Source organism: Anomaloglossus baeobatrachus, chromosome 7 (assembly GCF_048569485.1).
Source record: "Anomaloglossus baeobatrachus isolate aAnoBae1 chromosome 7, aAnoBae1.hap1, whole genome shotgun sequence".
Lineage (NCBI taxonomy): Eukaryota > Metazoa > Chordata > Amphibia > Anura > Aromobatidae > Anomaloglossus > Anomaloglossus baeobatrachus.
The window spans coordinates 42,072,957-42,086,313 of NC_134359.1; the positions used below are offsets into that span (position 1 = coordinate 42,072,957).

The following is a 13,357-nucleotide window of genomic DNA, read 5'->3' on the forward strand; positions in this document are numbered from 1 at the left end:
ATCCGTCTCTAGTCTGTTACCCAGCCTGGGGAAACGGGCGTGGATGTTTGAATGATGTTTACTAGGGATGATCGAATACTTCGATTATTCGGCTTCGTGAATATTTTCCGAACACCTCGCTGTTATTCGACTATTTGCGAATATTCGATGCGCAGTGTAAGTCTATGGACAACTATGGACTAACAACTATTCGGAAGTATTTGGGCTTCCCATAGACTTACATTGCGCATCGAATAGTCGAATAGCGGCGAGGTATTCGGAAAATATTCGTGAAGCCGAATAACATAAGTATTCAATCATCCCTAATGGTTACCGGCACTGGTCTTCCAGGAATCCTGGGGTTAGCACCGCACCTGTTACCGGGTGCAATACCCTGTGGCACCTGACGCCTCAGGGGCGCCACAGAAATATGACAAAAACTCAGCCACATGCATTAGCCGAAGACACGTCATTAGCTGTGGCTTCATCAGTGTGAACAGGGTCCTAGGCCCGGCTTATAGTGACCCCTATGCAGATGAATGGAAGACCCCACTTTTGTAGCACGTGACTATCTCCCGGTAATAAGAAGCCGCAGCCGTGAGTCGCGCAGTCGCTCTGCAGTCCCCGGCGCCGTCACCTCGCCCCTATTTCCTGTATGTCATCCGTTCTACTGGCGAGCAAAACACACAGGGCCCCGCTCAGGGGGGCTCCCGACATCAACACCCCCCGCAGAGACGTGCAGAATGTGACCAAGGCATGCCGCCCCTGTGAATAGCAGGGCTATGCTCTGCGCTACATTGTACCAGGATAAAGTGAAGATTTAGGGATCAGCTGATCCCCAATAACAATGAAAACAAAGCCCGGGCCACAAGCCCCCGCCGCCCCCCTTTCCTGTATAAAAGCCCGGGGCAGAGCTGAATGGGAGCAGTAAACAAAGTGTAAGCGAAGTAGCAGCAGCCGAGCAGAATGGCCAAAGAGGGCGCCGTGCAGGGCACCGAGCTGAAGGGGGGCCGCCTGCCCGCGGGTGAGTGCTGCCGGGGGTCGTGCAGTCAGGGCTGCAGCGGGACTCTCCAGCACCCTGGACACATTCTCCGTTTATTACTAGTCGTGTATATAAACAATGGCCGAGCGCAGTCACTGGGTCCCACCCCCAGCACTTTATAAACAATCTACCAGTCATTTTATAGTTTTCTCCAAACTTGAAGCCGCGGCACGTGCTGCTATAGACCCTGGTGCGCTGGAGGTGCAGGCTGCGGCATTGCTCATTGGGGGAGGGGAGAAACCAGATTATTTATATATGATGATTATGTATTTATTTTCCTTTGCAATTAGAATCGCCACATCTGTCTGTCTGTCCCCTGCGACCCCTGAACCTGAAGGCCCTGTCGCACACAGAGATAAATCTGCGGCAGATCTGTGGTTGCAGTGAAATTGTGGACAATCAGTGGCAGGTTTGTGGCTGTGTACAAATGGAACAATATGTCCATGATTTCACTGCAACCACAGATCTGCCAAAGATTTATCTCTGTGTGTGACAGGCCTTATGAGTAATAAATGTGTCACCTGCATGTTTATCTGTGCGAAATGTGCACTTATGGGGAGGGAGGATGTAGCAATATTGCATAACATGACCCCCAGCTCCCCTCCCTTTCTTCAGTTCACAAACTGATTAATAACCATTATGCCATTGGTTACCTATTATTGTGCAATATGTTCTGATGTGTGAGGTGTTTTTTTGTTGTTTTTTTTTTCTTCACTTTCGGTCTGGACAATTTTTGCAACTGCTACCGACCAACACAAAAATAAATAAATTTATATATCTATTGTATATGTGGGCCCTTTTGCAGATTGTGTATAATATACATTACACACAATCTACAAAAGGTCCAACCTATTGTTCCTGCACAGGGGTGTGATATATATTTATTACATTACTACACACATGCTCTGCACAGGGTCCTCTTGTTCTGCACAGGGATAGAATATATATAATTTACTTTTCCTCTTTTTTTTTTTTTTTTTTTTTTTTTTTTACCGTTTAATTTTTTGCAATTGCGATCGTCCTATACAAATTTTTATATATATATATATATATATATATATATTATATAAAACAATTTATAATATATTTTTTTTTTTCCATTTACTTGGTCGTTCCTCTGCCCTCCCCATCCATCCCAATGGAGAAAGTGGGGGCTCCTTTCTGTCTGATCACATATATTTTTTTTTTTTTTTACTGTAAAGATTGGAGTTTTTCTTCTCACTCTATTAGGGTTGGACATTTAAAAATGGGGCAAAAAAAAAGTTGGTCCCTGTGACTGGGCAATCTTGTGTTCAGAGCAGTCTGGCATGTCATTTGGGGGTGGGGCGCACTATATGGCAACCTGTCATGTGACAGCAGTTTTTAAGACAAGTCATGCGAGCAAAAAAATGTTCAACTTGTCTGTCACTTGCCGTCATCTGACAGAGCTCAGATTTTTGCTGTAAGGCTGGGTTCACACATAGCAACAGCGACGTCGCTGTTACGTCACCATTTTCTGTGACGTAACAGCGACCTTGTAAGTCGCTGTTATGATCGCTGCTTAGCTGTCAAACACAGCGACGCAGCAGCGATCATAACGTCGCTACATGTGCAGAGAGCAGGGAGCCGCGCACACTGCTTAGCGCTGGCTCCCTGCACTCCTAGCTACAGTACACATCAGGTTAATTACCCGATGTGTACTGCAGCTACATGTGCAGAGAGCCGGAGCCGGCACTGGCAGCGAGAGCGGCGGACGCTTGTAACGAAGGTAAATATCGGGTAACCACCTTGGTTACCCGATGTTTACCCTGGTTACAGCTTACCGCAGCTGCCAGACGCCGGCTCCTGCTTTCTGCTCGCTTCATTTTGTCGCTCTCTCGCTGTCACACACAGCGATCTGTGCGTCACCGCGGGAGAGCAACAATAAAAAAACAAACCAGGGTTGTGTGTAACGAGCAGCGATCTCACAGCAGGGGCCAGATCGCTGCTCAGTGTCACACACAGCGAGATCGCTAATGAGGTCACTGCTGCGTCACAAAAACCGTGACTAAGCAGCTATCTCGCTATGTGTGAAGCACCCCTTAATGACACAGCCAAGTTACAGATAAGGCTAGGTTCACATTTCCGTTAAATTGTATCAGTCACAATCCGCGGCTATGGTAAACAGAATCAGTTTAGCGGATTCCGTTGTGTCCCATAGACTTGTATTAGTGGCGGATTGCGACTGATGACCTTGCGTTGCATCCGCTGCGCCACGGTCAGTCGTTTTTGGACTCACCGCCGGGCGGAAACAACGCAGAAGGTAACGTTTTCAAAATTTAACGCACCGCGCAGGAATCCGTTGCCATCCGTCAAGCTTGTAATGTATGTCTATGGTTCTGGATTCCGGCGTAATCCGTCTTACCACGGAATACAGCGCTGGATTCCGTCATGCTCTACTGAGCATGCCCAGCATGTTTGGCACGCCCGCTGGGCTTCCCAAACACAAACGGATCATGACGGATCCGTAAAAAAAAAAAAAACGGACGCACAGCGGATGTAACGGACGCGACGGATCAGTTTTTTCACAGGATTCCTTTGAACGGAATCCTGTGAAAAACACATCCATTGCGTCAGTTGACATATAAGGCTACTTCCGTTGGACGGCTTCCGTAGCATAGCGTTGTGTTATGGATGCGTTGCATATAGTGGCACAACGGATGCTACGGATCGTACAAAACAACGGAAAGCTTTTTTTTTTTTTTTTCTTTCTTTACAGTTTTACCGGCAGCAGACTATTGTGAACGATCAGCTGAGCGCTCTCAATAGCCGGTGGCTCAGCTGAGCGCTCTCAATAGCCGGTGGCTCAGCTGAGCGCTCTCAATAGCCGGTGGCTCAGCTGAGCGCTCTCAATAGCCGGTGGCTCAGCTGAGCGCTCTCAATAGCCGGTGGCTCAGCTGAGCGCTCTCAATAGCCGGTGGCTCAGCTGAGCGCTCTCAATAGCCGGTGGCTCAGCTGAGCGCTCTCAATAGCCGGTGGCTCAGCTGAGCGCTCTCAATAGCCGGTGGCTCAGCTGAGCGCTCTCAATAGCCGGTGGCTCAGCTGAGCGCTCTCAATAGCCGGTGGCTCAGCTGAGCGCTCTCAATAGCCGGTGGCTCAGCTGAGCGCTCTCAATAGCCGGTGGCTCAGCTGAGCGCTCTCAATAGCCGGTGGCTCAGCTGAGCGCTCTCAATAGCCGGTGGCTCAGCTGAGCGCTCTCAATAGCCGGTGGCTCAGCTGAGCGCTCTCAATAGCCGGTGGCTCAGCTGAGCGCTCTCACTTGCCGGCGGCTGGGTATGCCGGCGGGCGAGCGCTCAGCTGAACGTTCGGCCACTGCGAGACAAAATAAAGTTTGTGATTTAAAAAGAAAAAAGGGCATGCGCAGTGAAATCCTGAGGATTCCGATGCTCAAAACGTTACATGCTGCATTCCTCCCACTAGGCAGGAAGCAACGGAGCGTAGCCCAGCGGAAGCAACGCAGGTCCTTTTGGCACAATCAGTCACCCAAACCTGTGTGTGTGTGTGTGTGTGTGTGTACACAGTGTCGCATGCAACTTGTGACCAGCAACGGTCAGAAATGTTTCCAAATGTGTTTGAAGTTTTTTAGATGTTGTAAGAAGACCACAGAAAAGAATATGTAACCACTGCTGTGATTTCAGTGCATTACCAACCAGGTTGTCACTTTCACCAGGAGGCAGTATTGGGGCTTTCTAGCACCTGTTCCATAAGAGACCTTTATGTTTTTAATGCGTGCACTGAATTGTTTACTTTGTGCATAGTTTGTATTGTGGGTTTCTTGCAAAAAAAAAGTTAATTTTTTTGTGTGTGTAAAAGAGAATCTCCCATGTTGGAGCTTGTTTCCTATGTTGTGGTGCACCATGCAGCTGTTTAGCGGCCATCTGTCACCATGATTTTATCAGCTGAGTGAATCCCATTCACATGCATTGTGGAGCTAGATAGGCATGAGGCTTCTGTTGACCAGAATGATAAGGTTACTTTCACACCCGGTTTTTGCTCTGTGGCACAATACGGCGCTCTGCAGAAAAACCGCAACCGTATTTTTGCTGCCGGTTGCGTTTTTTTTTTTTTTGCATAGACTTACATTAGTGCCGTATTGTGCCGCATGGGCTTGCGTACAGTCCGGTTTTTGCCGCATGCGGCAGATTTAGCCGATGCCGCGGCTGGATGGAACGTTACCTGCAACGTTTTTGCTCCGGCAAAAAAACTGCATCGCGCCGCATCCGGCTGCTGCGGCGCATTTTTCAATGCATGCCTATGGACGCCGGATACGGTGCGATGCGGAAAAAACGCATCCGGCCGCCGCATGCGGTTTCTTCCACTGCGCATGCTCAGTAGCGTGCCGCAACCAGGAAAAAACGGACCGGCCGCATGTAAAAACTTATGCAAAGGATGCAGTGTTTTCACCGCATCCGTTGCATAGGTTTCACAGCCAGATTGAGCCGCACAGCTCAAACCGGATGTGTGAAAGTAGCCTTACGCTATGGGTGCATGCTGTGGGTTTTTTTTTTTTTTTGGGGTGCAGTTTGTTGTCCAAACTGCATGCCTTTCCTCCTCACCATTGATGACTGCTGTAACTGGAAATGACTCCATGTCCTCTGTTGGTGCAAATTCTAGCTTGTTTTAGCACATTGCATACCCCCCCCTCCCCTCTGAGATATGACAACTCTCACAGCCAAACCTTCATCTTGTATTTTCAATGATGAACATGAATTCCCTGTAGTTTGCAGTTTTCATGCAAGGTTTCGCAATTTGTAATGTAGCAGCTGCAGGGCAGAACTAGTAGGACTTCTTCTGATATCAAAACATCCTCTATCCCCGGGACCAGCTGTACGAAGCTATGCAATTTGTAGACTGGAGAATTGCCTCAACTCTTAAAACTGAACAGTTATGGTTTCTGCATTCCCAAGAATATTTTTGCAATCCAGATTTGTCCAAAAAAAAAGCTTATACCCAAATTATAAAGAAATCCTTCTACTGCATGGTTATGCGTTAAACTAACATTTTATTGAGGGGGGGGGGGGGATAGTGATGTGCAGCTAGTTTTTAACTGGGTTATTCATTTTTTCGTGTTGGCTTGCATGGCCCACCAGGGGATTCACCGGTTACCCTGGTGGGCCAGTCCAAGCCTGCTCAGAAATTTCTGCAGTGACACGACGCAACGTGCGCATAAGCTCTTATTCTGTGAACATAATTTTACAGTCTAAACATGGGAGGAATCAGCAACACATGCGACCGAAATCAATAGTTTCTATATTTTTTTTTCCCCTTTCTGTTTGAACTCATTCTTGCGTTTGGTTCTTTACAGTTAAAGCTGGAGGAATGAGAGTCTCCAAAAAACAAGGGAATGAAGAAAATGTTACACCAGAAAAAAATGCAAAGAAAACTATATCTGAAAAACCAAGGTATGGTGGTATAACACATGTACTATATATCTGCTTTAACCCTTAAATGGGTCCAGCACACCCACCAATCAGCTAGTCTCCTAGTGGCTATATGCACAGCTCCATACACTGGTGGCTGTACACAAGTATTGCAGATCAGCTCCCATTGAAGTGAATGTAATTCATGATGCAGTACCAGGAACGTGCACTTCTGTCCACTGTGGGACTTCATGGTGGAGGGGTTGTCAGACCCTCTCTATGATATTCGTTACCTAAATAAGTTGTCTACTACTGGACATCCCCCAACTTAATCCATTCTGGTTCCAAATTAGAATAACATTGCACACTAGCACCCGGCATTGATGCCAACATTTCTGGAATGATGCCGCAGCAGGGGGTTAGTATACAGCATTATCACGTGCAGGCTGCAGCCTTAATCAGGACTGACATCCAGCCTGACATAATATTGATGAGCAGATACTCATTGTCTACAGCCAGCACATGATCCGACAAGTCATGGCACTCGCCAGAAATAGTGGCACTGACCTCGCCGGATCGGCACTCCTGCAGGAGAGAAGTAAACACTATATTTATTTTTAAGGAGTCCTGAATGAATTAAGGGTACACACACTTGCGTTCAGCGGAGTCCGTTACTACGGAGAATAGCGCAGTCCGTTAACGCACTGCGCTATTCTCCATAGACTTGTATGGACGACGCACTGTAACGCAAGTGTCAGCGTTGCATCCGCTGGACGACACAGTGTCATTATTTTGACGCTGCGTCGGGCGGAAGGAACGCAGCATGTAATGTATTTTTTTTTTTTTGTTTTTTTTTGTTTTTTTTTGATCACAGAAACTTTTTGTTTCTCGGTCAGCTGAGGGCCCGGCCGCCGGCATGTGAGAGCTCTCAGCTGAGGGCCCGGCCGCCGGCATGTGAGAGCTCTCAGCTGAGGGCCCGGCCGCCGGCATGTGAGAGCTCTCAGCTGAGGGCCCGGCCGCCGGCATGTGAGAGCTCTCAGCTGAGGGCCCGGCCGCCGACATGTGAGAGCTCTCAGCTGAGGGCCCGGCCGCCGGCATGTGAGAGCTCTCAGCTGAGGGCCCGGCCGCCGGCATGTGAGAGCTCTCAGCTGAGGGCCCGGCCGCCGGCATGTGAGAGCTCTCAGCTGAGGGCCCGGCCGCCGGCATGTGAGAGCTCTCAGCTGAGGGCCCGGCCGCCGGCATGTGAGAGCTCTCAGCTGAGGGCCCGGCCGCCGACATGTGAGAGCTCTCAGCTGAGGGCCCGGCCGCCGGCATGTGAGAGCTCTCAGCTGAGGGCCCGGCCGCCGGCATGTGAGAGCTCTCAGCTGAGGGCCCGGCCGCCGGCATGTGAGAGCTCTCAGCTGAGGGCCCGGCCGCCGGCATGTGAGAGCTCTCAGCTGAGGGCCCGGCCGCCGACATGTGAGAGCTCTCAGCTGAGGGCCCGGCCGCCGGCATGTGAGAGCTCTCAGCTGAGGGCCCGGCCGCCGGCATGTGAGAGCTCTCAGCTGAGGGCCCGGCCGCCGGGTGATCAGCTGATCGTTCACAATAGGAAGAAGAAGAAGAAGAAGAAGAACTTAAGTCCTGGTGGTCCCTTTTTAAGTTTGTGTATACAAAGTAGAACACTTCTTCAGACCTGTGGTATAAACAGAGGTTGCAAATGACTGTTTGTGCAAGGTTCCAGTTGTCTTCTGCACATAATTTTCTTGCCTCTCTAGGCGGACATATATCCGTTTGTATACGGACTGCAATGCCCATACTTACTATTGGTCTGTTGACCCGAATTTGCACTTGGATTTGTATATGAGGTTGTACATGTAGGTTAGGAGACCCACGGTCAGTTCGGGCTTTGCAATCCATAAACAGACCATGAAATACGGCCATATGAACCTTGGGAGATCAACAAGCCATTAAATGGAGAAAAAGTCAGCGGGATCATCGATATATTCAGATTGAAGTGTAAAAAAAAAAAAACAAAACAAAAAAAAAACACCTCCCAGACAAGTAGCACATCTCAGGATAGAAGCAATCACTGCCTTTTGTGAGCACTTCACATTCTGAATTTGCACAGCCCCAAAGTCTGTATATTAGAAATTCCGCACCATTGTGCAACATCTTTCAGTACTGTAAGTAAATTCACAAGTGGCCGGTTGAGACCATTCCTTATCTAGGTGGCACACTCCCAGACCCCTTGAAGGTTTCTAGTCAAACCTTGTTTGGATGTTTGGAAAAGCTGAGCAGAAGTAACTTTCTTACTCGCCATGTATAAGGAGAATAGTCTCCCACACCCCACACACCCCACCCCCCCCCCCCCCACCCCCGTGGTCCCCACATGGCTTCTCATAAGCCAGATCAGATACCCACACTTTGCACTGACGAGGGGCAATCACCCCGAAACACCGTGTCTGCAAATTGGGATTCTGATCTGGCATATATCCTAGGTCATATGAAAAGGCTTGTTAAAAGGTCAATTTTGACTTGGATTGCTACTTCCAAAAGGTGGCGCTAGAGTTTCTCCTTTCCTGGAGAGACAATTTGAATAAGGGTACTTTCACACTTGCGTTTTTTTCCTTCCGTCACAATCCGCCCTTTTTTGAAAAGAGCGGAATCCGTTAACTGATTCCGCTTTTTCCCATAGACTTGTATGGATGACGGATTGTGCCAAAAGGACCTGCGTTGCTTCCGCTGGGCGACGCTGCGTTGCTTCCGCCGGATAGAAGGAACGCAGCATGTAACGTTTTTTTGAGCAGCGGAATCCTTAGGATTTCACTGCGCATGCTCTCTCTGGCTCCCTGCACACGTAACCAGGGTACACATCGGGTAATCAAGCAAAGTGCTTTGCCTAGTTACCCGATATTTACCCTGGCTACGTGTGCAGAGAGCCCGACACTTCCACTTCCCGCCTTGGCTCCACCCTCAGCTGGGCGACCGGCTGCTGTGAGCGATCAGCTGATCGTTCACAATAGTCTGCCGCCGGTGAAACTGTAAAAAGAAAAAAAAAAGCTGATTCCGTTGTTCTGTACGATCCGCTGTGCCATTATATGCAACACATCCGTTGCATCCGTCACACAAAGCAATGCAACGGGTGCCGTTCAACGCAAGTGTGAAACTAGCCTTACTTGCCATGGTAATCTTGTATCTGCAGACCCGCTGAACGTCCTGAGAATGTGTCACGAAGTTCTTGTGCTAATAATTAGCAAAATACAGGAGACTTTCTGCACATAACGGCCCGTTCCGCATGGGGTTGTAGCATGACTGCACGTTGATATGTTACACTTCACTGATCCTCCTTAGATGGAGGAAGCTGTTCTAACGCCCAGTACACCGTGTCTCCTCTCCTTCCTCTGACAGCTCCATCGTGAACCTGCCGAAGGTGCAAACCATGAATCTCCTTCCTGGAACTCTAGAGAAGGTCGGTGTCTGCTTCTATTTTTCTATGTCTGGTTCAGCATGAATCTGCCTCATCCAGTACTGTGAACATGGGGGTGCCCAGGATTGGGGGGAAATCTGGCCATTTTATTCAACGGACGGCACCACATCTCGCCTGTCCATCCTTGTGCGTTAACAAATTGTTGCAATACCAGACATTACCTGTGCACGAGGGGGGTGCTGTTAGTGAAGAAAATGATCAATGTTTTTCTAACTACTGACAACTTGTTTAAGGGGAATGTAATCAGAAAATGATTGTATTAAAGGGGTGGTTCACCCATATTTTTTTTTTATTGTCTAGTTCTATTGAGAAATAATTTTTCTCTCAAATACCTTGTGAGTGCAATAGTGTCTGTGAGAGGCGCTATTGCAGACCGCTGTTCCCCGCTCCGTGACGTCAAGTTCCGCACACGTCACATCCCTGCAGCCGGCTGCAGTCTTCTGACTCGCTGAGCTGTGGGCGGATTTTAACCGCTCGTCACAGCCCATCTGCTCCCTCCTCCCTCACAGCAGAACACTGCAAGCAGGAGACGCGCTGTGCTGTGACAAGCGGTCAAACACCGCCTTTTTTTTTTTTTTTCTTTTCCTGCACGATATCTCCTGCTTATGATTGGCCTATGTCATACAGGGCAAAAGTATCCGCCCACAGAAGAATCTCACACCCTGGTTTTTAGCAAAGAGTAGAATCTATACTTGATGGTGGGCGGGGGATGAAATCTGTTTTTACCTGGCTCTGTGGCCCCTATTCCCAAACTGGTGACTGCTCCTCTTTAACATAACTCTATTTAAACACTGGGTTGCTTTCTGATGACAGTATGGATGGAATATTATATACAGTACAGACCAAAAGTTTGGACACCCCTCATTCAAAGAGTTTTTTTATTTTATTTTCATGACTCTAAAAATTGTAGAATCACATTGAAGCCATCAAAACTTTGAATTAAAACATGTGGAATGAAATACTTAAAGTGTGAAACAACTGAAAATATGTCTTATATTCTAGGTTCTTCACAGTAGCCACCTTTTGCTTTGATTGCTGCTTTGCACACTCTTGGCATTCTCTTGATGAGCTTCAAGAGGTAGTCACCGGAAATGGTTTTCCATCAGTCTTGAAGGAGTTCCCAGAGATGCTTAGCACTTGTTGGCCCTTTTGCCTTCACTCTGCAGTCCAGCTCACCCCAAACCATCTCGATTGGGTTCAGGTCTGGTGACTGTGGAGGCCAGGTCATCTGGTGTAGCACCCCATCACTCTCCTTCTTAGTCAAATAGCCCTTACACAGCCTGGAGGTGTATTTGGGGTCATTGCCCTGTTGAAAAATAAATGATGGTCCAACTAAACGCAAACCGGATGGAATAGCACGCCGCTGCAAGATGCTGTGGTAGCCATGCTGGTTCTGTATGCCTTCAATTTTGAATAAATCCCTAACAGTGTCACCAGCAAAGCAGCCCCACACCATCACACCTCCTCCTCCATGCTTCACGGTGGGAACCAGCCATGTAGAGTCCATCCATTCACCTGTTCTACAAAGACACGGTGGTTGGATACAAAGATCTCAAATTTGGACTCGTCAGACCAAAGCACAGATTTCCACTGGTCTAATGTCCATTCCTTGTGTTCTTTAGCCCAAACAAGTCCCTTCTGCTTGTTGCCTGTCCTTAGCAGTGGTTTCCTAGCAGCTATTTTACCATGAAGGCTGCTGCACAAAGTCTCCTCTTAATAGTTGTTCTAGAGATGAGGAGGTGTGTCCAAACTTTTGGTGTGTGTGTATATATAGATAGATGTCCTACATGTGTATATACTGGAGGCATCTGGTACTGCGGCACTTCTGCTTTCTGCTGTAGTGAACAGATTATATTGTCACTCTGATTGGATTTGTTCTGATGTAAGTGTCTCCTTATTGTGAAGCGTCTGGGTCTTGTCTATCTGGCATGAAGAACAGGCAAACTCTCTGCTGTTATTTCTGTGGAGCAGCTGCACTCCTCAGGTGCTGGAAAAACGATAATGGGAATGAAGTCTCACAAGGGAATAAAGTTTAGCCAATTGCTTGGATTATAATTATATAACTATAATGTGTGTCTGTGTGTCCTCAGACAAAAAAGCTTGTGCTCTAATATATTTATAAAAACATGGCTGCCAACTGCCGCTCACTTCTTCTCGCTGTCCTGATCCTTACACTGTGCTGGTGTATGTGAGAACTATGAATTCCATAAGAGACTAATCAGAAACCAGGTAGGAAGGTGGTCTGAAGGAGCAATCTAGGGGAAAATGGATGAGGTGGGGGGTAGAGTCCATTCTCTTGTGACCTGTAACTTTCTGATGATTCCTGCCCCTCCTATTGGTGACTATTACAATTTGGTGAAGGGCATGTATTATAGTGGTTATATTTAATAATGTTTTCTTTATATACTTTGTCCTTGCAGCTCAGCCATGAATTTCCAGCCGAGGCGGCACAAATGGCTCACCAGAAGCCCAGACCCACTGTGGAAAAGCTCATCCTCCCCAAGAGACAGCTCATCATCCAGCAGCCACGCAGATGTTAGACCACCTTCCTGCGGGTGGACCACTAGTGGGGGGGAGCAAGCCTTTGTATAAATATAATTTTGTACCTATCATTAAAAAAAAACAAAACAAAAAGCACTTAAAATAATAAATGGTCTCTTCCAGTCATTTACCTGGATGTTCAAAACTGAACTGCTATGGGGATACATAAAAGTACATGGCCAGCCACAACTGCATTTTATTTACAGTTCGAACTGTTCAAAATTACACATGACAAGAAAGGCTGGCGACTGGAGCCATAGAGGAATGAGCAGAGAATGCAAAAATAAGGTGTGTACACTTTTTTTTTTTTTTTTGTTTTTTGATAAATTGGCAAACCTCTGAAAATTGGTTTTTTTTTTCCTTAAACAGTAGTTTTTGTAATATTCATCAATATCATTAGATAAAAGATCTGGATAAGATGTCAGAATGGGCAGACGGTTGCCAAATAAGATTTAATGTTGATAAATGTAAAGTAATAACCTAGGACGGAGTAATCCTATAGCTGCGTATACCGTATTTTTCAGACCATAAGACGCACTTTTTTTTCCTCCAAATGTTGGGGGAAAGTGGGGGGTGCGTCTTATGGTCTGACTGTGGCTGCAGGGAATGAGGGTGCTGCGGTGGAGCGGGTCATCGGGGGCACAAGCAGGCTGTAGAAACCTGCCGTGGGCCCGCTCATTTAATATGCACGCCCATCTCTCAGCGCTGAACCCGGCACTGATAGGTGGGCGGGGTGATGGGCAGGGATAAACAGTCGGCCCGCATGATCACCCCCTGGCAACTACAGCCTGGAGTGATCATGTGTGGCTGTATTCACTGCCCACCGCGCGTCATCAGTGCAGTGAATCAGTACACATTACTCACTGTTCCCCTGCAGCAACGCGATCTCCTGTCTGTGCCGGTCAGCTGACTTGCGTGGAGACTAGCGCCGCGATGACGTCATCGCTGTGC

The 13,357-nt window shown here is 47.8% G+C and overlaps 1 protein-coding gene across 1 annotated transcript; it reads left to right on the forward strand.

Annotated features, from left to right (window-relative positions):
• The first annotated feature begins 664 nt into the window (after positions 1–664).
• On the forward strand, positions 665–12,516 carry DAPL1 (death associated protein like 1). The gene is made up of 4 exons (XM_075317249.1): positions 665–1,003; positions 6,345–6,441; positions 9,787–9,847; positions 12,286–12,516. The coding sequence occupies exons 1-4, from the start codon at positions 946–948 to the stop codon at positions 12,403–12,405; spliced, it is 336 nt and encodes a 111-aa protein (XP_075173364.1). The 5' UTR covers positions 665–945; the 3' UTR covers positions 12,406–12,516.
• Positions 12,517–13,357: the final 841 nt, after the last annotated feature.